Source organism: Taeniopygia guttata, chromosome 4, assembly GCF_048771995.1.
Source record: "Taeniopygia guttata chromosome 4, bTaeGut7.mat, whole genome shotgun sequence".
Classification (NCBI taxonomy): Eukaryota; Metazoa; Chordata; class Aves; order Passeriformes; family Estrildidae; genus Taeniopygia; species Taeniopygia guttata.
Genome location: NC_133028.1, coordinates 34,956,144 through 34,980,913, shown reverse-complemented (window position 1 = coordinate 34,980,913; position 24,770 = coordinate 34,956,144). Strand labels below are relative to the sequence as shown.

The following is a 24,770-nucleotide window of genomic DNA, read 5'->3' as shown; positions in this document are numbered from 1 at the left end:
CACTAGTGGGAAAAAAAATCCTTAGTGAGAAATTAAAACAATATTTACACATTCCCACCAGAGGTCACTCATATCATAGGAATAAAAGGAAAGTTACCAGAATTCTAAGTATTTGTTGATTCTACATATGATGGAAATTGAAAATGCATTTTTATTTAAATTTATATTCCTACTGATTTTATTGAATATTCATAATTGAGGTAAATGTAAATAACAGGAGTTCAGGTTAAAATACAGAGCTCTGGTAAGAATAACAACTAGAAAAAATTTTGCAATAACATAAGGCTCTAGTAACTATAACTAATGCTGTAGATAAGACTGTGTATGGTGGACATGGATGACAATAAACTACTGCATTTCACCTTGATACCTTTACTTCTTGAGCTGTAAGTCACAGAGAAGCTAGAAAAAGTAGGACTTATTCTTAGTAGTGTGGTAGAATTAGACACCTTGCGTAAAAGAGTTATTAGGTATGCCTATGTTAATCAAGACTCCTAACAGTAAAAATTATATATCTTTTCTGAGTAACTAAAATAAAACACAACATAACAGAGATTGCAGTGCTAAATATAATCTCAGAATCCAGAGAAAATTACTTTATGCACTCAGATGTGATTAGTTCTATTTAAGGAAATGGTTTCTATCCTTAGCATGTAAAAGAGAAAGTATTAACACTGTTTTGTGTTTTACACCTTTAACTTCTTTCTCTCTATTAAGCATTTCTTAGGCCACATCTGTCCTACTGCTTCCAGTTTTGGGCCCCCAACACAAGAAAGGTATCAACAGAAGGGAGTAAGTTCAGTAGAGAAGTGCCAAAATAAAACCATGAGCAATCTGTCCTGTCCTCATAGCTCACCCTGCTTTGAACAGGAGGTTTGACTAGGTTGTCTCAGAAGGTCCTTCTAATCTAAATCATCCTCTTTTACTATGTTATGATCTTGTGAATCAGTCCTTTACACTTTTCTAGGAATAAGCTCTAGGCAATTCTAGGCCAAACTAAGGAAGTTTAACTAGTTTAAAAGATAAAGGCAACATGTGTAGTAATTTGTATTTATCAGTTAGATCTTATCTAAGAGTGAAAGTTGGCTAGCTCTCTTCAGGTGGTGGAAGGTTTGGCTGAAAAGAGCTAGGAAAGCATGAACAGAAAAAAACTGAACAGGAAATTATTTGCTATCTATTATTAAACGAGAGCACATGGATTTCCAGAGGGATGTTTTAAAAATAACAAATGCAAATGCTAACTTTAAAAACAGTGTTCAGTCTTGTGGGGTGTTTTGGCGATCAAAAGTTAGGATGATGGATAAAGGTACCGAGGTACTATTGCCAAAAGATACAATATTAAGAGTGAAAGAATTAGTTTATTTTCCTTATATTTTCTGCACTTACCTCTGCCAGAACCTTTCCTTGAAGTATAATACTTAAGGCCATTTTGTTCCAGTCTCTGTCTGCAGCCACTTCTTGTACTGACTGTTGTTGGATATTGAAAATAGATAGTGCTTGGGACTATGACCAAGTATGGTTGTTATGATCTTCAAGATCCTTTAGGATCTACTACAACATAGCATAGTCTTCTAAGGAAGGAATAAAATTAATGTTTCACTGGCAGATGGTGTCTATTGTAAATTTTCTGCCCAGTAAATCATAGATAAAGTGATTCTTTATCCATCTCTTTTCAGTTCCTTCAGCTAAAGAAGAATCTGTCAGGAATTACATGGTACAACAAATCTACTCAAACAACATGTCGCTTTTTTGCAGAGAGCAGGGTAACAAGACTTTTTTTCTTATTCATGTGTGCATACATGTCAGGTATAGCGGATTGTGTCAGCTTTATTGAAAGAAATCAAGAACTGTCTTTGGGACTGTAGCTTCACACTCTATTGGGTACCTTCCTACTGTTTGCATCACTTTGACATAAACACAGCAATGGTGATGAACTAAGTTGGACCAGGAAATTCTTCTTTCTGAAATATAATTTGAGGAAAAATACTTTTCACTAAACAAGTTCCACACTGCAAGCCACCATCCGGCTGCACAAACCGTTGGAGGAGGGAATAAGTAGAAGAGAAAAACAAATGGATGTTGCCCAGTGTCTGTGAATCTTAGACGCACATATGTAGGTGATAACCCCAGGTGTATTGGGGTCTGGTGGAACGCATTTTGTGACTCCTGTTTGATGGGGTTAGTGCGTGAGTCTGCAGTTCCTCTCAGCCCCTCAGCATGGAGCCACTGTCTCTGCGAACTAGGCGCAGCTACAGCTAAAAGAGTCAATATTCAGGTCACTTTATCAAACGGAGTCAATTTCATGTCACTTTAAAGTGCTTGGCTTCATAACTGGGGCGTCTGGGGACGGATCAGCACCCCCCGGAGATCCTCGGGGAGCGCCAAATCCGCCCTTCCCGCTCGGCGCTGGCTCCTGGTGCCCCCACAGTAACGGGGAGTGCGGCTGCGAGCTCTGAAACCTCCTCCGCCCAGCCGCCGCCGCAGCCGGAACCCACACGAACAGTCACACAGTGACAGCATCACTTATGTCGGAAGAGATGGATGAGCCGTCAAGGCCAGCCAGCCCACGGCAGTGTCCCAGCCCACGGCAGTGTCCCAGCCCACGGACGGGCCGCACACGGCGTCTGCGGAGCGGGCGCAGGCCGCTGACCCCGCCCTGCCCGCGCGCCCCGCTCCGAGCAGCCGCGCCGGGGACGCGCTCGGGGCGCGCGCGGCCGGCGCGTTGCCCGGTAACGCGGCGGGGGCGGGCGCGCGGGTTGCCCGGAGACGGCGCTGCCGTGCCCGGCGCTGCCGGGCTGTGGGCGCTGCGGGCGGACAGGTGAGGGAGGCGGGCAGGCGGGGCTGGCAGGGCTGCCGGCTGCCCCCGCGGAGCCCCCGCTGCCCCGTCGAGCCGGGTGGGCAGGGCAGGGCAGTGCAGGGGAGCTGCGGCGCAGCGTGGCCGGGAGGTTGCACGGGGCTCGGCCGCGCCGCCCTGCGCCCACCTGCGCTCCGCGGACGCAGTGGCCCCGGGGAGCTCTCGGGGCTGCGGGCGGTGTCTGAAGCATCCAGAATCCGTCTGACGGTATTGTCGGGATTTTGCACTGTTTTGGGGACTGTCCTGCTCTGTGTGCGTCTCTTTACAAACGTGGTTGTGCGGAAACGCGAACTTAACATCGAGTAAAGGCGGAGGCAGCAATCTCTAAAAGAAGAAAGCAAACGCTTGCCCTCCGCAGGGAGGGAGAGCTTTGGGCTTGTTTATACTATAAATGCTTTTCCCAGCTGAGACGAGGGTGGGAGGGAGAAACAAAATCAAGCTTCGAGAGTTAGAAAAAAAATTCATTCAAGTACAATAGCAAACTACAAGGAAAGTAAGCAAAGCTTATGAAAGTTAATTTAAGAGAGCAGACTCTGCAAATGAAGAAATAAGTTTAAGGGTTTTTTTTCTTGTACAGTAAATTCTTCTAATATCTTAAGAGATGTTGCTGTACATAGACATTGTCATGCAACAATTTGAGAAACTGTTTTGGAAGGCTTGAAGATGGCTGATATGAAATCAAAGTCTGTGAGAGATCTTTAATTATTTGTAATGCTGCAGTGACAAACCTAATCCTGGGTTTTAGACTCGATAAAGACCATACTGTTCTTAATAATGAGCTTAACAATGGAACGATATAGAAAATAAATGCTTGGCAATGTCCTCTTTGAGTACTAAACCCTGTTGGTTCAAGAGTCTCTTTCCGTTTGCCATGCACTTAGTCTTTCAAAAATTTAATGGGCTGGGAAGTTCATTGTATCTCTTTCTAACTAAGTTTAGAGGGTTTTTATAGGAGTATTGAGCCTTCTGGTTTTGTACCTTGTTTAAAAATTTTGCCATGATATTATGCAGCTACTTGCTATTCATAAGAGTGTAACAGGGGAAGAATTCTGGTAAGAAACACGTAACAGTAAAAAGTTCTTCAAACTTTAGTACAGTAATTTCTGGTAGGGCTTATTTCCCACTGTTTTAAAATAAGTTCAAGGTTCTAATCCTTGCACTTCCTAATTTTTTGTAGTCCTAAAGTAGGGAAAATACAGTTCTGTTGTGATGTTTCTTTCCTAATTACAGGCACAACTGTATAAGTTATTGATACATTTTAAGATTTCTGTTAGAGAGCAAGTGCCTTGCACAAATCAGTCTAGATGACTTTGTGATATCATTATTTATATTTTGCATTTCAAAACTGTTCAAAAGCTTCAGCTAAGACTGTAGTCATCTTCGAAAAATTGTTGTAACCTATATGGAGACATGGTGGTATAAAGAACTTGCAAAGGTAATATGGAGTATTCATGGAAGAATATAGATAATGCAAAAATTTTAAAATATCATGGGGCTATTGTTTTACTTACTGATTTTTTTTAATTTCACTTATTAATTATTCTCCCTGATAAGATCTCTACAGTCCTTCTCAGTTTCAACATTCTCTATGTTCTATTATACCAAATCTTGGACTCTTTGAGTAGCCTGTCTATTTAAAGGACCCATAACACATGATAAACTTGTCATTTAATCATCTACTATGAGGAAAATTCCCACATAGCAAGAACAATGTAAGAAGGTCCTTGGTGAGTCCTAATGGTCCATTTACTTCAGTATTTTATTTCTAAGAGTGGTAATAGGAGATTATAACTTAGGGAAAGCAGTATTTCCTCTTCTTGAAGTCTGTGAATTAAAGTTGATGTGACCAGTAAGAGTACATCACCAAGACTTGGTGGTGATGTTGTGTGACTGACATTATTTGTTTTATAAAGCAAAATATAGGCAGCACAAGAGGAGAAGTAAGTATCAATATAACATTTGAATTACAGAAAGTGGCAACAAGAACTGTAAATTCCCCTGTAGGGCACAGGCAATTTGGTGACATCCTATCAGTCAGGCTAGCCATTATTTATGGTAGCAGCTGAGCTGTACTATGGGCACTGGAGAAAGATAGAAGCTTTTATGGTAATCTTTTCCCCTATTTCATCGTATAAGCACACCTTGGTTGTATCCATTGGGGCCGTTTTTTCTTTATCCTGTTCTAATACTGGTTGGAGAATTTGTTTTTTCTGGTATGTGTGGGATTTATTTGGTTATCAGTAATGGCCTGTAGAACTTTGCTGACTTTTTTTATTTGTTGACAAGATCATTTATTAGTTCTTGAGGCAGTGTCATGTGTGGGAACTTGCCTCTTCTAGTTGGTATTGCCTCTTTCTTTGTTGGTATTTTAATTTATGCTGATGACCTTGACTGCACTGTTGTCTCTGCTAAGTCTCCATACATTTTTTTCTCTTAGTCTACTTGTATGTGGAAAACTGTTTGTTAACAAACAAGTTGATAAATAGTGGTTTTTAAGATCTTCATAATTGGTGAATCTTTTTTTGTTGTTGTTGTCTAATTTTCTATTTATTGATGGTAGAAGCTCTCAGAAGCAGTTGTTGCAGTGGAAAAGGATTGATGTAATCTTTTTTTTCTTCCTTGTACTGTATATTATACATCTATTGATAGAGGCTAGTACTGCTTTTCCCCTACTTAATGAAGTTTTTTTTTCTTAATGCTTTTGCTGACTGTAAACTTGCTTCAGGTTCAGGAACCTTTACCTACCTTCTAGCCACCGTGACCAATTTGAACCCAACTGCTTAGTACTTATGATATCTTGATTCAAATAACATTTCTATATCTCTGATAAGTGCCTCCTTGTTTCATTATAGGTTAATCAAGGTCTAAGAGAATAATGCTAGTATTTTCCTTCTCCTAACTTTCTTTTCAAGTTGTTACCTATTTTCTGAAAATACCTGTGATGGAGGACTGATAATGATTGCGTGAAAGAGGTTATGTCAGATCCAGGAGATCATACATTGGTTTAGATTTCAGGAAAGACAGATTGAGATTTCCACTGTCAAGTGTGAGGTTAGTGTTGAGAAGAGCTCTTCTCAACACTGATCATTTGTGGCTAACCTAAGCACATCTTTTATACCTAACTTCTGGCTGTCATCAGGGTATGTAGTTGTATCCCATTCTGGTTTCCCAGAGAATCAAGGGAAGTCTTTGCAGTTAAAGAGTTTCTTATTTTGGGGTTTGTTGTGATGTTTGCTTTTTGAGGTTTCTTTTGCCTTTATGGATATTTGGGCACAAGTGGCTCTGAAGTGTCTGAACAAACGAGTTAAACTGACTGCTCTGAAAAAAATTCCAAGGGCAGAAAATCTTATGTTTCAGTACATTGTATTTGAGATAAACTTTTAATTCTTTTTTTAAATAAAATAAAGTTTTTATTGCCTACATTCAACTTTAACTAGTTCAAATTTGGAAAATTACTAAGTTGATATACATCTGGATGTCATCCCTACTTTGACTGTTCAACCTTTCTTATCTCAGCAAATCCATTAACGAATACAGTTGATTTTAAATATTACTTCATGTTTCGCAGCTAGAAAGAATTTGTTTTATTTCATTAAATTATTTTCCTACTTTCAGTTTATTTTCTTTGTGGTCTTTTTTGGGCTACAGATGCTGACATTCTTTTCTTCATAGAGAATTTTTTGGTACATGAGGGAATGTTTATATTATTATATCTGCCTTAGAAATTTACTTTATAGTAATTATTATTTAATTTATATTTATCTTAACATCCAAATCAGCCAACTAAAGTATAAAAAGTTGATGTCATTAAAATATTTATGATATGTGCATTATAATTCCAGATGGGAATTTGCACTATTATAATCGAAATTTATTAAAATCTGATATGTCTCTGAAGAATATGTTACAATGAAATGATTTATCTAGACATAGATAAAATCTTGTGATCATGATGCTAAAAAATACATGCAATATATTTCTTGGCATATGACCTGTTTGCTGACAGACCAAAAAATCAAGTGGCCATGTGGAGTTAGCTATCTGCCAGGTTAAATCATAACTGGGGCACTTTAACATTGACTACATTCAAATTTTATACAAGTAGTGGTTACGAAACTGAGACAAGTATTTCAATATAGACATAGTTTTATGAATAAGATTGTAATTTTTCTCTGTAAATATACTGTGTGTTCTTTTTGTCTTTTTTGGCCAAGGACACAACTGGAGATATTTAACTTTGTCATTTTTTATATATTCTTCAGAGAATTAGAACGACATCTGCTAATCCATAGTAAAAGTGGTACTATAAATATATATAAACTTATATTTTTTTTCTTAAGAGATGTTAATTTATTTTCTTGAAAAGAAACCTATAAAGCCTCATGGAATTTATTTTTAAAATCCATTATAGAACATCCTTGAGAAGATACATGATCAGCTCCAATCCACTGCTATTGTTGGTAGCTAAAGCTTAATCTCCTCTTGTGAATTGATAAAGCTCAGTCTTAAAAGTAGCTTGTGAGAAGGTTGTGTGAAAGTCTCAGCCCAGTGTAAATCTGGTGGTGATGACAGTGTTGAACATCTGTTACTAGCAGCTTACTCTAATCACTGTGAGGTGGCCTGGTTGTTCTGTATGTCATCCTGTCCTGATAAATCCATACAGCTTGTTGGGAAACAGCAAGTAAGGGAAAAAATCAAAAAAGGACAACTATTTAGAGCCATGCTATGTTTGTGCCAGTAGTAGCTTGCTTGGAGTTGGGGAAGTCTAGGGAAATCTAATTGTTGTCTGACCTTGTATGACATAATTTGCTGAGGTATAGGTTTGCTGTGTCATTATCATATGATTGGTTCTTGCACAGCTTTACTCTAAACATTGTATTTTAGGATTTATTTTAGAATACTTGGCATCATTACATGCTTTGTGTTCTCAGTGTAAAGATTCTTAAAGTGCTAGTTAAGAAATAAAACCTGAGGATTTAACTGACTTCTTTACTGTAGATGTTAGTGTAATGAATTTGCATAATGGCGTATAAATTATGAAGTAATTAATTTATATACTTTCGTAATTAAATTAAATTTTAAAGTATTTTGTTCTTGGGTTATTTGTTGTGCATTTTTGTTATGAAGACATTCTTGTAATGAGTTTTCTGTTTTCAATGCAAAGTCACAGCATGTTAATCTTCTGTAATTCAGTAGTTAAGACAGATATTTTTAAAGTTATGATGGGACATATTATGAAATTATATCTATATGGATTGGCAGGAAGTTTTCTCACAGAATTGAGTACAGCAAAAATAAAAAATTCTGAGATAAAAATTGAATTAATTGAAAATAATTCTTAATTTTGAAACATATATAATGCTACTGATTTATGGCAAGAATATATCAAACATGACTTTTTATAGAAGTTAAACAAATGTCTAAATATTTCTGTATGTAATAGTTAAGCAGAAACAGAAACAGTGGTTAAAGATGTGTTTGAGAAAAAAGTTCATGGTTGGTTGTACATGGTTGGTACAGTATATCAACTTCAAATTATTAATTAATAGCAAATTTGGCAGTAATAGTGAAAGATCAGAATAGAGGTTTCTTACCTCTCTTCAGTTTCTGAAAATCTTTATTCATAGCTAAAGTGCATTGCTGACTTCTGATATTGCCAGATAACGTGGGAGAGTAGCATCATTTTGCTTATTTTGATGCAATATAGGACATTATTTTCAAATGTCATCTTTTATCCTATGTTTTCTATGTAAATTTTGCATGCATGTTGTATTAAGGTACAGTTGTTTTAATGTGTAGAGATTGACGACATTATACTCTCCAGCATATTCTTCCAGATTCTTAAGGTCGTGTCTTTTGTAAAAGGCAAGGCAGTAAGTAGCTTGCTTTCATAATAAACAGATATCAGCACTGGAATGTTCAGAAGATGAACTTTCATATTAAATATAAAGAGAAGATAACCACTGGTTTTTTGTGGTTTTTTTAAAAATTTTTTTTGTTTTTTTAATGATTTTCTTTTGAGCGATAGGGTGGTTGGTTGTATTTTGTTTCTTGTAATTCTTGAGCATTGTAGTGCTGAACTTTAACAACACATTGTGATGTTCATATGCTAAAGCATTATTATTTTCAACATCCCTTCCACTTTTTCCTTCTGACTATTTTAGGTTTTGTGTATTTAGGCCTATTCAATATGGAGTGAGCTAAAATTATAGTACTTAGTTCCAAAGGGAGGTTTGTGAAATGTCTGCAGCTCAAGTTCGATCATAGAATCATAGTCTATCTCAAGTTTGAAGGGCTCTGTAAGGATCATTGAGTCCAACATCCCGCTCCTCACTAAACCACACAACTAAGAGCATTGTCCAGATGCTCAGTGAAATCTGAACGGTTTTGTGTCATGAAAGCTTCAGGAGGAATCTGTCCCAGTGTCTGACCATCCTCTCAGTGAATAACCTTTTCATAATGTCTGACCTGAACATGTCTTGACACAGTTTCATGCCATTTTCTTGTGTCAGCTCAAGAATTAAACAATTGTTTCTGCATCAAATTAATAGGATGTTTTGTCTTCTTTTATTCCTTCTAAAATATTGTAAACAAATGTATTGGGCATTATATTATATATAAGACTGTATATGTATATGCATTGAAGATGTTGCTTTTGGTCTGATCTATTATAGTACATTTTGCTGTCCTTAAATTGAGATCAAAGACCACTTAACTAGAGGTACCAACTGGACTTTAGGTTAAGTGCACACTAAGTTACTTATAAAACATTTAATAATATTATTAATTACAACTATTTAAGGGATCAAACACTTTAAGGTTTTTCATATTTTTATTATAATATTTAGTACACCTCATTTTATTTATCCTATAAATCCACATTTTGTTATACCTGTATGTCATGGTTTAACCCCAACCAACAGCCAAGCTCCACTCACTCACTCAGCTGCTCTCTCACTCCCCCACCAGCAGGACTGGGGAGAGTATCTGCAGGGTAAAAGCCAGAGAACTGGTAGGTTGAGATAAAGACAGTTTAATAGGAAAATCAAAAACCAATTACACAAGCAAAGTGAAACAAAGAATTCTTTCACTGCTTCGCATGGGCACATAGGTGCTCTGCCATCTCCAGGAGAGCAGGGCCCCATCTGTGGTTACTTGGGAAGAAAAACACCATCACTCTGAATGTCTCCCCCTGCTCCTCCTTCCCCTTGGTTTATGTACTTGGCATGGTGTAGTTTGGTCTGGAATATTCCTTTGGTCAATTGGGGTGAGCTGTCCCAGCCTGAATTTTGTTACAGCCTCACATGCATCCCAGAAAATGCCTTGTCTCTGTGTAATCTATATTAATTATAATCTGTGTTGTCAACTCTGTTCAGCACAAACCCAAAACACATCCCCAAACCAGCCACTGGGAAGAAAATTAGCTCTACCCTAGCCAAAACCAGCTCACTGTAGTATAATAGTTTTCTCAGCACTTGGAGATGAATGATAAAATAGGCAAAAACATATAATTACATCATAATACATTTGCAGTCTTTCTTGTTTTTATTTTCTCATGTATAATTTAACACCAAACTTCTTAATTTATTCACAGGTAATTGTAACAGATATTTTTAAGCAATTTAAGTTCCCATCTGTTATCCTGAGAAGATTTTAATTCCTTCTATACTTTTGAGTTTAAGATATTTACCAGTTTATTGAAAGGATGATATGGTATCCATATCCATTTTAGCCCATGCTTCCCTGATGATGCTGAAACTAAATGTGAGTCACAGTGTTTGTCTGTCTTGAGAGACTCATTGTTCTGACAGGTTGATATTGAGACTAGAAAACTTAGATCACATAGATGGTAGAGCAGCTATAGGCTGTTGTAATTTGACACCGGCCAAACTTTAGGCACCCACAAAAACCATTTGCTCACACTCCCCTGCCACAGCTGGGCAGAGGAGAGAAAAATTAATGAACTGTTCATGAGTTAAGGATTGAGAGGAAAAAAAAAGTCCAAGGGCAAAACAGGCTCAACATAAAGGTACAAAGTTAATTTATTGCTAACTAAATCAGAGAAGGATAATGAGAAGTAAAATAAGCCCTTAAAAAACATCCTTTCTTCCCCTAGCCCCTTCCTCCTTCACACCAACAGTGCAGGGAGACAGGGCATGGAGGTTTGGTCAGTTTGTCACCTGAGGTTTTCTTCCCCTGCACAGGGAGAGGAGTCCTTCCCCTGCTACACAATGGGGCCTCTCCCACAGGAGAGAGTTCTCCATGAACCTCTCCAGAGTGGGTCCGCTCTCATGAGCAGCAGTTCTCCCAAAATTGCTGCAACGTGAGTCCCTCCCATGGGCACACAGGCCTCCTAAAGCTGCTGTGATGTGGGTCACTCTTCCGCAGGGTGCAGTGCTCCAAGGACAGGCTGCTCCAGCCTGGAGACAGGAACCCTCTCTCCACCAAATCTCCCACTGGACCACAGCCTCCTCCAGGCATCCACCCACTCCAGTGTGAGCACTCCCCACGGGCTGTGGGTGATCTCTGCATCCCCCGTGGATCCCCAGGGGCTGCAGGGGCACAGCTGCTTCACCGTGGTCTCGCCACAGCCTGCAGAGGAATCTCGGCTGCGGCGCCTGGAGCAGCTCCTCCTCTCCTTCTCCACTGACCTTGGTGTCTCTGTTGTTTCCCTCACATGTTCTCATCTCCTCCTCTTGTCTGACTAGAAAAAATTGGGCACTCTGTTTTGATTTCCTTCTTAAATATGTTATCACAGACGTGTTACCAGCCCCTTTCGTTGGCCAAGCCTTGGCCAGCAGCATGTCCATCTTTAGAGCCATCAGGGATTGGCTCTGCCAGGCAGGGTGGAAGCTTCCAGCAGCTTCTCACAGGAGCTGCCTCTGTGGATCCCTAACTACTAAACACCAGAGGGTGCAAAATCAATACACAGGCATAAGAAACAATTTTTTTATAGATGGTGGAAAGTACAGCTACAGGCATGAAAGAGAAACAAGTTTGATACTGTTGAACTATTTGTAATTTATTGATCAATATTCTTAGTGATACTATGTGCCCTTATAAAAAAGACAGATAAACCCAGAAAGCAAAGACTTTCCTTAATGGGCAAGTATTAATTTACTTGAAACTGTGATTTTCATATGTAACAAGCAGTAATAATGTGGATATGTTTTAACAATTTGTAAAATTTTTGTTCACAGAAGTGGTACATCAGTAATGTTTTTCTTGTTTGCTCATAGACCATGGTTATGGTCAGGGATTTCTTCAGACTGTCATTCGAGGTGACTGAATTGGTGCTATATTTCTCATACAATTTACGAGACCATGCAATTCTGTGCACTTTGTATAGGTAATGTTTGAGCTGAAATCTCAAAGGGCAAGTAATTTGAAAAATTTCAACAATATTGTAGAAAGTTCTTCTGTATATTCTTATGTCTGTATACATTTACATGGATGACTGCATAACTACAAAAAAAATGATAATCTTGGAATGCTACTTCCTATTACTGGATGTCTTGATTTAAATATTTATGGTTTTGTGCATGTGGTTTGTATTTTTAGTTTGTTTTCTTTTTTTCTCCTTGGTTGTCAGAATTACTGAGTAAGAGTTTGTGAACCAAAAATATTGCTGTTTTTCTTTATTCCCCTGGAGAATGTCACCTGCCTATACAGTACCCTTAATGGAAAGTACATATTTTGGGGTAGGACAGGTAATGACACAGAATTGCTCTGTGGAAATGATAAGAAATGTTGACCAGTTAGTAGTTCCAGCTACTTTTCCTACTTTGCTTTGTTTATTTCTTGATTAAACAGTAGCCTTCCTTGCTTAGTTTTTACATTTATTATATTACGAACTGTGAGGAACAGCTTGTTAAGTCAGTATAGGAAGGCAGGGATTGTGTGGATCCTAGGTTTCTTAAGAAACTGGGGTTTTTTTATGTCTGTACAATCTCTGTTGAGGATCTGATAGTTGCTGTAACCATGCAGTTAGGAAGATTTCTATGATAATGTCTTCTAAACAGCACAGCTGAAGAAATATATTGCTGCAGTACTGAAATGTGGTAGTACAGCTTTTATTCCTTTTTACCTTTCATTTTTACTGGCATAATGCACTGTGAAATCGACTGTGAAACTTAGAAGCATACCAGAAAAGGATGCTACCTGCAGAAGGGATAAATGCTGTCAGATATGTGAAACTCTTCTGAGGAAAAGAAGCAGATCCATTCCGATGAATTAGTTAAATTAAGCTTTTTACATTTTTCAGCCAGCACTGATGGCTGCAGCTGAGCACTTTAGGCTTTGCTGGCTGTGAACAATGGAGTAGCAGATTTTTTTTCTCTTAAAAAAAAAAAAGTTAAACTGATGCTTGGTATATGTGATAATTTTGGCCCCTCCTACTGTGCCAATTGAAACCACTCCCTACATAACCAAAACAAATCATTCCCCATGATTCTGAGGGTATTTTACATTTCAGTACAAGCTTTTGTGCACTGAACTACATTTTGTAGATAGTACATTTTTAAAAATGAAAGTAATTTTTTAGGAGACAGATAAGAATTACTCAAACAGCACCTCATTTTTGGAGCTCAGAAGCACAGCAAAATCAATCTTCAAGCACTAACCTCTTCAATTTTAAATACTGGAATATATAATCTAATAATTGCTTTAGAATTGAATTCTGTTTTCCATTAGAAAATTCAATAGGTAGAACATTTAAATTGCTGTTAAAAGTATTTCAGATTACATATTTATGAATTTAAAATTTACTAATCTCAAATCATACCACAGACTTCAGATCTGATCTTTGAGTAGCTTGTTGTGGTGTTGAGTAAATTTTAACACAGGATTTATTGTATTTACGTGTCTTCAGGTTCTGTATTTTTTATTTCAACTTTCATGGCTTGGATGACTTATATTTCCCACTGGTTTGATGAAGATGATTGGTATGAAGGACAACAAAGAGTAAGAATTGCTTAAAGTAATATTTTCTCTTTTACTATTTTTATATTTTTCTTCTTTAAGCTGCTCTTTATTATTATATTGATAGTATCAAAAGTAGTATTTCTCTAGTGGCATAGGAAGAGATTTTTAGTAGTTTTAGTGAGGTCTTGAATCATAAATAAAGCATATCCAAAATGAGTTATTTGAAAATTAATGTTGCTAGCTGGATAAAAGGTACTGGAAGTGTAACAACCACCCACTTGCATTTCTTAGGTTGCATAATTTAACAGGTAGTAATTTTTTAATATGCAGTGAGATGGAAAGCAAACATTTCATTTTGTTATATTAAAAGGAATTAATATACTGTGCATGAAGTAAAATAAAATAGTTATAGTTAGTAATAGGGTAAACCAAAAATATTTGGGAGCGATTAAATTCACCTAGGGTTATTTCCAAGTTGTATCTTGGATAGCTTTATGTTTTTATTAACATTTTTCTGAGGAGGAGTTGTTACTATAGCAACATTTGCAGGATAACTTGGATTTATTTTTAGCATTTATTATCTGCATGTCTACAGCTGCTTTCATAGATTTTTGGTGGGAAATGAATATAAGTCACATTTCTTTCAGTTTATTAAGCTCATTTATGGTACCTTGTATTTCTGTGATTTCTTTTTCTTGTTTTCAGAGTATATGGTCTGCTAATGAATTAGAATGCAGGAGATGCTAGTGAGAGCAGCTGCTTTCATTTTATTATTGTGTATTACTTGATAATGCCAGCTATATGCTCATAAGTATAAAAAAATTGCCAGGTATTAATACTGTTCCACTGTTCTTATTTTACATGTCACTCATGATATGGATACTTAGATGTAGAATCACCTTTTAATAGCTGTCATCAGGAATTCAGATGTGAGATGTGTCAAGAGATAACTTTATCTGAAATCAGAACAGTCTTGGCAATTTGCCAGCAGAAAAGCAATCTTCTGGTGATTGTTGTAGGTCTGGATTGGAAGATGAGAGCAGAATCTTGTGCAGACTCTTAGATGCTTCATACTGTGATCACACATGGTAGTATATATATCTGCCTCTGTGTATTGCACACATTATATGCGAACTATGATTAAGCAATACTCCACAGATAATTGCTTTGTTATCACTGCTAGATGGTTTCATATTGATTAGGTGTGTAGTCTAACATTGCTGGTGTTTTATTGTTAAAAATATCAGCATTTCTCCATGCTTACAGAAGTGTATGGCTAGTATTGCTCTTTAGATTATCTTGTTAAGATGGCACAATAAAGTGTATTCTAGTTAAATGTACAAGTAGTATAGTCAAGACAGTCAAAATCACTACTTTGTGATTTTGTTACAATGTTACAATTTTTTAAATGTTATTGCCTTATGTTTTCTAAGCAAAGTATCTATCTTGGATTAATATATTTGGGGTTTGAGTGTTGGTTTCTGAAAAAACAGTCTCAGGCTGTGATTTCAAGTTTCAAACTTTAAGGAAAGGTTCAAAACTTCTTGCCTTGTGGAGCCAAAGATCCTGTGGTTAAATCAGTTCTGGTAGTGATTTGAGTTCAAGTTTATTGTGGAGGTCTAAAATGGCTGTGAACACTAGTAGAACATTTGTTCATTTCAAATTATCTTTTTTTATCATATTGTTTTCCTGGTCAGTGTCTGGATAAATGAATGCACATTTTGAATGCTTGCTACATTGTCATAGGTTAGGAAATGTCATCTGCAAGTTCTGGTTGCAAGAGGCTAGCCAAGCTTCAGGTATTTTTGAGGAATCTTGTTGAAATTCAAAGCCTTGTCCAAGGCACCCTCTTCCTGACTATGGTTAGCCTTTTGGTTATCTGGGGGCTATACGCGGCCTGTGTGCCATGAATTGTATACAAAATTAGAAAAAACTTTTCCAGTTTTTGCAAACTATCTATACTGCTTAATGGTAAGCCAGCAACTAGCCTGGCACTTTAATAAGTAGTAGGCTACCTTGGTAGAATTCTCCTGGAAAGTATGAAGAACTTCACTTCTGTAGACAAGTACATGTGGAAACCTACATAATTATTCTACATTGTTCTACATTGTGACTGACGCTACAAATATAGGCAGACTTCGTTCATCTTTTGCCCAGAAGCAGTTGCTTGAGTAGTGTGTGTTGTCTCAGACTATTCAGAGACCTGCATTAATAACTGCAGTTTAGTAAGCCACATCAAGACTGCAAATTGGTTAGCATTTTGAAGTATTCCAAAGCAGACAGAACTTTTATTTGTTTTGTCAAAATTTTCATATTGTAAGTTATCTATTGGCTTTGAAGCTGTATATATACCAGAGTATTTCCATATATACCAGAATATTTCCAATTACCCTTATTTTATGGGTCAGGAAGAATTAATGAGAATTTTATTTCCTAACATGGCTATAATGTGCTTTGTGTTTCCCAGCTACACTGGAAGAACACCAGTGCTAATTATGTTTGTGTTTTTACGCGTGTCTAAGTGCTGTTGAGGCAGACATTGTCAGTCAGAAGTCATTTTCTGCTCTGTCTTGTAGACATGCCAACATTTCTTCATAAGTTTGAAAGACCTTCATGCTTTTAGCAAGATAAAATGGTTGTCCATTTTCTGGTGCTTCTAACTGGTCCCACTGGATAGGGTAATGAATTTGAAACTGTGTTTCACAGGTGACACTTTCATCTCCAGTGGATTTCTTCCCAAAGATGGGTAAATATACCCAATGTTTTTAAGGAGAAATAATGTGATATAATATCTTTATATCACTGAAGAGCTTACTAATTATTATGTTATCATTGATTTGCTGACAAAAATATTGGTACCTTGGGACAGTAGTCTGGATGAGACATAACAGTTTTATATGCCAAATATACAGGAGTGACAGCAAGCTTTCCACATAAGAAAAGAGACAACCCTAATGGAAAATAACAACAATAGAGTGAACAGAAGCAGAGGACACTAGCACTTTACTGCTTGTAGCTGTTAAGAAACTACACTTTGTATACACAGAAGCATATTGATTGATATAAGGCTACTCTATATCCACTTTTGTATGCATGCCATATTGCATATTTAGATAGGTCATGCACCACATGGACCACAATCAAAGCACATGTGAGCGCCTGTTGTTGCTTGTGCTTGATGGTTAGACATTTATGGATACTGGTAACATTCAAGCACTGTATTGATAATGAAAGTGTTAAGTGATGGATTTAAAGAGCTATTATTATTCTACAAGTGTTATCATAGTGCAATTGGGAAATACAGCAAGCAATGAAATACAGTCAGTAGCTGAAGCAGAGAAAAAGAAGTTACATTAAAATTAAAATGGTGCCTGTTAAAGAGCTGCAGTTGCCAGGCTACTGGCACTGCAGTTTTGTGTGTGGTGTGACACAACACTCAGTCTTTTCTCCTTCATCCTGTAGTAACTGCATTATTCTGTGAACATCAAGGTTTAGTTCCTCCATATGTCAAGTAAAGTGATTTCATTCTACAATGAGAGCAACATTTTCCCGTTTTTGGGACCAGCAGGGTATTGGAATGAACATGGAAATTCTAAAGTGCTTTGCAAAAAATGATACCTATGCTAAGGTAGGGATTATTAGGCATTTATCTTTAAGTTATTGATATAAAGGCATGGTATGTATCTAGTCAATTCAGTTGTTATTTTTGAATAATATTTATGATATACCAAATTTCTGTTTAATGTGGTTGGTTGTTGGGTTTTTTTCCTATATTAAGCAACAAGGAAGGACCTAGAATGTTGCTACTTCTGCCAATTGAAATGAAAGAGTTTTGTTGTCCTCCCTCTTTCCTTCATCTCCTTGGAAACTGCGAGCACACACTGCTAGCTTTCCCAGTATGGTATACGTTTTTTACATGCACAGGGTTTTTTTTTCAGTGTATACTTAAGAGTCAAATATTATTACTTGTACATCCCTTGTTAAAAAAAAAACAAAAACAAAAACAACTTTTTACAATGTATAAAAAATCTCCATTGTATAAAAATGCACCATGTGTGAAATCATACATATTTTCAGTTATGATGCATTTCTATGTTTTTGTCATTTTACTCAGGCTGTTCTGATGAATGCATCTTTCTATTTTATACTCTGCTTACTCTGTTAATTGTGCTTAACAGAAAGCTATAATGTTTGAAAAGACGTGCAATAAATTGCTTTAACACATGATACCTATGAGTGAGCAAGTCAGTATTCCATACAACTCTCATTTCTTCTTCTAGATACTGAATTTCAAGGAAAATGCTTCCTCTTGTAAAATGGTATATCATTACAAAGAGCAGGAAATTATAACAAATTTTTAAAAAAATATTAATAAAATGCAAATTCTTTTCTGTAAGAAAGCTCAGTATATTTTATTTATGTAACTTTTTTACATATACTTAAATAGGAAAAATCTAGTCAGAAGTTTAAGAATACTTATTAAGCATGAATTCTTAACTCAGTGAAATAATGCTATATTACAAAGCAATATTTTTCATCTAAAATTGAAAAGTTTCATCTATTAGCAGCATTTTTATAGAGATTACTGCAGAATCCAACAAATCTATTGTTACTCTGAAAGAAAAATCTGTAGCATTCTGTTTTAGCATCTGTAAGAGATCCTAGCTTTACAATTTTCCATGTAATCAAACTGAAAATTAAACAAGATTTAAATCATTTTTTCTTACATATTAAAATTTCATCAAATCAAGAATTCTTAGCTCCCATATGAAAATGTAAAAAAGAGTATCTGTACAAAGTGAGAAAAATCTTTTATTATTATGAAGTAAAGGCTTGTGTATTCTTCAGTTCTATATAGTTGTTGACTTTTTATCAATCTTGCATGATGGTTTTCAGGTGGTAAACCTGCAAACAAAACCTATGATAAATATTACAGCTAATTCTCTCCTTCACCATGGCTTTTTTTTTTTTTTTTTCCCAGTTCCTTATCAGTTTGCTGGCACACCTAGAGTTTTAACCATTGTTTTCCCTGGAATCAAGAACAAAACCCAAAATTTCTAGTTCCAGGTATTCTGTGCTTTCCTAAAATAGTTATCTAATCACCTGGAGGACTTTAATTTCAGTAAAGGTGGTTGTTAATGGTGCCAGTTATTTTTTCATGGGAACTAGAAGAAGTCTGTTCTGAATGTCCCAAATCAAATTATTTCTCTGCATATGTGATTTACACTTTAATTGCATGGAAAGGACCTCTGGAATTTGTAATTTTACTGAACAGTAAAAGAACACTAGAAATTTGCAGGCTATTTTTGTCACTTAATGACGTTGATTCTTTAAATAATTAGATAAATTTGTCTCTGAGGAACTTGTATCATTTAGAACATGGGGTGGATTGCAAGGAAGCTGCAAGATTATGCAATTTATAGAAATGTTCTCTCTGGAATCTCTAATTTGCTGCAGAAGTCAGAAGAATAAATATTATTGACAGAAAGGAAATCTAATAGCTAAAGCTCTCGTCTGCAACAAAGCTATATCATGTAACTTGATTTTCTGTATATTTCTGTTCTGCTATTGCAGCCTCTTATACCGAAATTTGCAAAGGTTACATGTGAACATTTAATTTCCTTCAGTTGTTTGGTACTCACTCAGAATGTTTAAGCACTTTAACTAAGGTCAGTGATATCTTTGAGATGATCAGTCTCAAACATTCAACTGATCCTGATCTTCTGCTAAAGAAGCACCCAAAATAAGTCACTCTCAATTATTTTCTTTTTCTTTCACACTTTCCAAAGTGAGAGAAACATGATGTTATGGAATTTGCTACCTATAATTATTCATTACTGTTTACCTGCTAAGCAGATGCACCAAACAGAGGAGAAAAATTAAAAATAAAATTAATCATTCAACTTTTTTTTATACCTAATATAAATGCATTAAAATAAAATGTTGATAATATTTAGGCAACCAGTTTTTAGTTGATAGTGACCAATAGGTTCCTTTGGGTGCTGTAGATCACTACTGCAACACCTGTATAAAGTTTGTTCTCTATGTGCCTTAATGCTACTGTCATCCAGAAGCATATTTCCCCCTCTATACATTTCACATCAAGTAGGTAAAGACTCAGCTACAGCAACATATCTGTGCTAAACTGTTACACAGCAATGCATTGAATAACCAACCCTTGTCCTTTATCAACAGTTGCTCCCTCAAAATGCTTGATTGCTTTTGAAGTCTCATTTCTCATTAATTCACTTTCCTTTTTGCAGCATGAAATGGTACATAACACTTGGTAAATTTAGCTCTCCTTCTCTTTCAATGTTATAGTCTTAGCTCTTTGACCTAAAGATGCCAGATGTCATCCACCATATTCCATGTAATATTTTTCCACCTAATGTCCCTCAGTCTGTTAATCTATCCACAGCATAAATGTGACTCTGAGATATTCTGTTACTAGGTAATATGTTGACATTATCCAGAATGAAATGAGGGCTAGCAAAGCTTTTCTTCCATTTTTATGTTGAAGTCAAGTTTTCTCACTCTGAGCACAGCTGGTACTGTGAGACTTGTTCTGAAGAGAGAAAGTATAGTTTGCTGTTCAGTAATGTTACCCTAAGCTCTGCTTTTGATTTTTCACAGCTCACTTCAATGTTTTTTGTTAAACTGTAATTATTAAAATTTAGAAAGCTTCTCCAGAAAGGATGATAGTAAGGAGGATAATATGATAAAGAATTGTTCTATGCAAGTGATTTGAAAACCATTCTACATGTCAGTTTTACTTAAAACTGTTAGTATATGGTTTGTTTCTTCTGGCTGTCAGTTGGAGATGAATGGGAGAGCAGAGGAGGCATTAAACTGTAATAGAGAAAGTATTGAACCAGACCACAGAAGAAAATAGACATGATGAACAGTTTCAGCTAGCACAAATCAAGAACTATTCAAGTTTTTATGGGTGGGATCCCCACGCCCCTTTTCTTCCAACTGGATTGTTGTGAATGGTATGAGGCACCGTTTTTTCTGTGGCACTGAAGCCTCTGAACATCTACTTGTATTTATTTTGGATACATTCATTTGTGTCTCAGGCAAGTTATATTTTTAAAGTAGACATTTATAAATCATTTATGGGAACAAAAATGCATTAGTCGATTCTTTAATATTCTGTCATCTTGGAGTCTAATGAATTTCTGTTTTAAAGGCAAAAATGTCACATGTGAAACAAGTGGGACTTTTAGCTGCTGGATGTCAGCCATGGAACAAGGATATATGTGCTGCTAGTGGGGACAGGTTTGCCTACTGTGCTACCCTTGCTGTTTATATTTATCAGGTAAGATTATTCTTGTTTACCAGATTAGTTACACTTTTACATTGTTGTTGATGTCACTTTGAATCACTTTCCACAAATGTTTCTGCAATGCTTTTGCAAGTATGGTTGCTGCTGAGATACCCTTGAAGTTCTATGTGCCAAGAATTATTTTTAGAAGACAGGCTTACAGTGCAGCAAACATTTGAGATGAGTGGAGTTCAGTGATAGAAGATTGGCTTCTGAGGGAGAAATGAATTCCACAATTACATTTGAAGCTGTAGTATAAAAGAGTCTTTTGCACGTTGGATTAAAATGGTTCAAAGTTGTGCATTCAGTGACGCACCTTTATTTAATTTTGAGCACAAACACCTCAGCACTGTGATCCTCTGAAGTTTGCAGTTGTACATCAACACCTAACTAAAAACCAGAAATGCTGTGACATAGAATTTTCCGATTGAGACATATGTGAGGAAATAAAGGATGTACTTACTTTAATTTTAAGAGTTATACAGGCAGTAAGATTAAAATGTATCATGTTTGGGCACTTTTTTAAATATATGTTTTTAACTGTACTAAGTAATTTTAAAAATGAGAAGGATTTCAAACTCATTTTTATATTCTTTCCTGTTTACCCCCTTGGAGATTACTAAATGATTGTTACCATGCCTATAAATAAAGCATTTTAGCATTGCTGGAGTACACTTCTAAATGAAATATAATAATTTATAAGTGGCAGGAAGAGAGACATACAACAGTTATTTTGATATTTGGATATCAGGCAACCTTTCTTTCCAAGTGAAATGTATGAGAATTTATTTTATTGAGATGTGGGGTACTGGCAATAGTTAAATGCACTATAAATTAATCCATAAGTCTAATATTGTTATATGAAGTATTCTTCAACCCAGAGGTATATAAAGGAATTTTACAAAAAATGTATTTCTAAAATGAATTTTACTATTTGTTTAGCTGGATCACCGATACAATGAATTCAAGCTCCATGCCATTATGTCTGAGCACAAGAAGACAATCACAGCCATATCTTGGTGTCCCCACAACCCTGACGTGTTTGCAAGTGCCAGTGCAGATAGTTTAGTGATCATTTGGAATGTGAATGAACAGAAAGTTGTGGCCAAGCTGGACAATACAAAAGGTATTTTAGACATGGAGATATGTTTTATCCATACAGATTGATCCATGGGTATGACAAATACTTGATGTAAACTCTATAGTTGGTAGGTTGGCATTTTAACAATTGCCTAACACAATAATTGCCTAACACAATCTGACAATATTGTTGTCAGATTTGTTGCAGTTCATTCTAGAAAATAATGATAGTGTCTTTGAGTAAATTGCTTTCAACCATCTTGTAGTTGGTAAAGAAAGACATTATTCTTTTTCTCTGAAGAACTTAACCAGTTCAAGAATTAACTTTGCTAGTGATTTCTTATGGAGCAGGGGAGAAAAAAAAATCCTAAACCCAATATTATTTTCATCATAAACAATTGAATTTTAAAATAATAAATTTTGCAATGACTTTAGGTAAGTGACTGCAAATAAAAGGTAACCTTAACAGATTCAAATATAAATCATCAGTGAATTTGAACAACAGGTTTTGTTTAAATACCCTAATTCTTGTCTACCTGAATTTTGTCTCAGGCCTTGAAATTGCTAGAGATTGTATTACAAATCTAGGGTGTTAAACATCTGTGTTATAGTTATATTTCCATGCCCAGTTCTGATTTATTCCATTTAGTCAAAACCAGGACCTGTATTTCTGTTCTTACAATCTCATCAGGTGTCCTTGACTCCTGCATTTTCATTCTTGGAAAGTGGGTGCAAACCAAGAACAGTTAGAATCTCAGGATCTAATAAGCTATTTTGGGACTCCCTACTCTGTTCTCTCCAGAGCATTTAGGGATACCTCTGGAAATCTTTTATATCTTGCATATCATGCAAAAGAAAACTCCACAGTGATTTAATCTATTCCAAAAGAAATAGTGTATCAGTTTATGCATAAATAGAAATGCTGGTCCTTATTTTTCAATACATGGCTTGTTTAAAAATCTACTTTAACCAATGACTACATGTGAAGAAATGTTACTACTATTTTAATATTTTTAGAAACTAAATTAAGATAATATGTTTAAACCTTCTATTGCTTTCTCTTTTAGTCCCTTTTACACTGCCATATAAAAGTGTCTAAATACAGTTTTAAGTTTTCAGCTTGAGGACTTTGTCTTACTGTCATTTATTCCTTCAGGCACACATTATTAAGTTATGAGGATTATGAGGGTTGGAGACATAAGGATCAAAACTGTTAAATGGAACTGCCTACGGTTAGGTATTAGAAAACAGAATTAAAACTATCATCTATCCAGAAGAAAGCCATCAAGAGTTCCCTTTTACTACAGAACTAGCTTTCAAATTTTTCACAAATATCTGCTTCTCTTAGATTTATCTCTAAATTTCCTTGTATTTTGCTAAAATAGGCATTTTGAAATTCTCAGTATTTTATTATTTATTACTATCTTAGTAGTAAATAGCTTACAGCAAAACATAGTAGTGAATGAAATTCTGAATGAATGAAAGTATTATTTGCAGGATCAGGCTTATCCTCTTTCAAATGTGTGATTCTCTTTGGCACTGATGAAGTATATATATCATGAAATATGGCCCATCAAAGTAGCATAGAAGTAATTTAAGAAATTATTTTACTTCCTGCCTCTGAAAGTCTAGTTTACTTTTACACTGTAAGATGTTCACACACTTCCCTAAGTTTCAATCTAGCAATTTCTATGTAGAAAAATTTATTTCTATTGTTTTTTCAAGACAGTTGCTGATCCTGGGTCAAGGAATACTACACTGAATTTTGTGTCTTGGTTCTTAAAAAGTTTACCTGTATGTTTCAGGAATTCCTGCATCCCTTGGCTGGTGCTGGAGTGCAGGTGATGCAGTTGCATTTGTGTCCCACAGAGGTCCACTGTACATTTGGACTATCTCAGGACCTGACAGCGGGGTAACTGTGCATAGGGAAGCACATAGTTTCTTGTCAGATATCAGTCTGTTTAGATGGCATCCGAAGAAAAAAGGAAAGGTAGTATTTGGACATACTGATGGAAGCCTATCTATTTTTCAACCAGGTAAAAACTCATATGAAAAAATATTTAGTTTTATATATATAACTCTTGTTTCTTCATATGCATGTAATTCTTCACTTTTTAAAATTAGATTCCATGATGTAGGTACATACATAACATTTGTTCTTGATTCATAATATTCCTATTCCTTCTATATCACAAAAATATGTTTTCTTACATAAAGAATTCAGAGCATTTTCTTTGTCTCCTGCCTTGTGTGACCAAGATAAGACTGCATTTTTTTTCACAACGGCAGTAAATACTTTTTTTTTGCAAATGATCACAGCCATGATCTTCTACTGAACTATATTTTCCTGCAAGTGTATTTTTCTGAATGGAAAGACTTGGAGACTTGTTTACTTTCCTACTTTTGCATTTGTTCTTGAGTCCTCTGTTTCATATTCTAGAATCCTCTGCAATTTTATAGGTAGACTCTCATGTCATACTTAATATTATCTTCATGGTGTTCTGTACTATCAAAGGATAGATGGGAAAATATTTATCTCTTTTTGCCTGAAATCCACCACACACATTTGTGCATACTTTATAAATAGTC

At 35.9% G+C, this 24,770-nt stretch overlaps 1 protein-coding gene across 13 annotated transcripts in view; it reads left to right on the top strand.

Annotated features, from left to right (window-relative positions):
* The first annotated feature begins 2,488 nt into the window (after positions 1-2,488).
* WDR17 (WD repeat domain 17) overlaps positions 2,489-24,770 on the top strand; it is a 57,561-nt gene continuing 35,279 nt past the window's right edge. For 2 of the 13 annotated variants that reach the window (XM_072928354.1, XM_072928353.1), the window contains exons 1-4: positions 13,906-17,405; positions 20,967-21,095; positions 22,044-22,227; positions 23,987-24,217. In XM_072928354.1, the coding sequence (XP_072784455.1) occupies positions 17,310-17,405; positions 20,967-21,095; positions 22,044-22,227; positions 23,987-24,217 (640 nt within the window). In that variant the 5' untranslated portion in view covers positions 13,906-17,309. The other 11 variants (XM_072928356.1, XM_072928360.1, XM_072928358.1 and 8 more) reach the window with 11 other exon arrangements.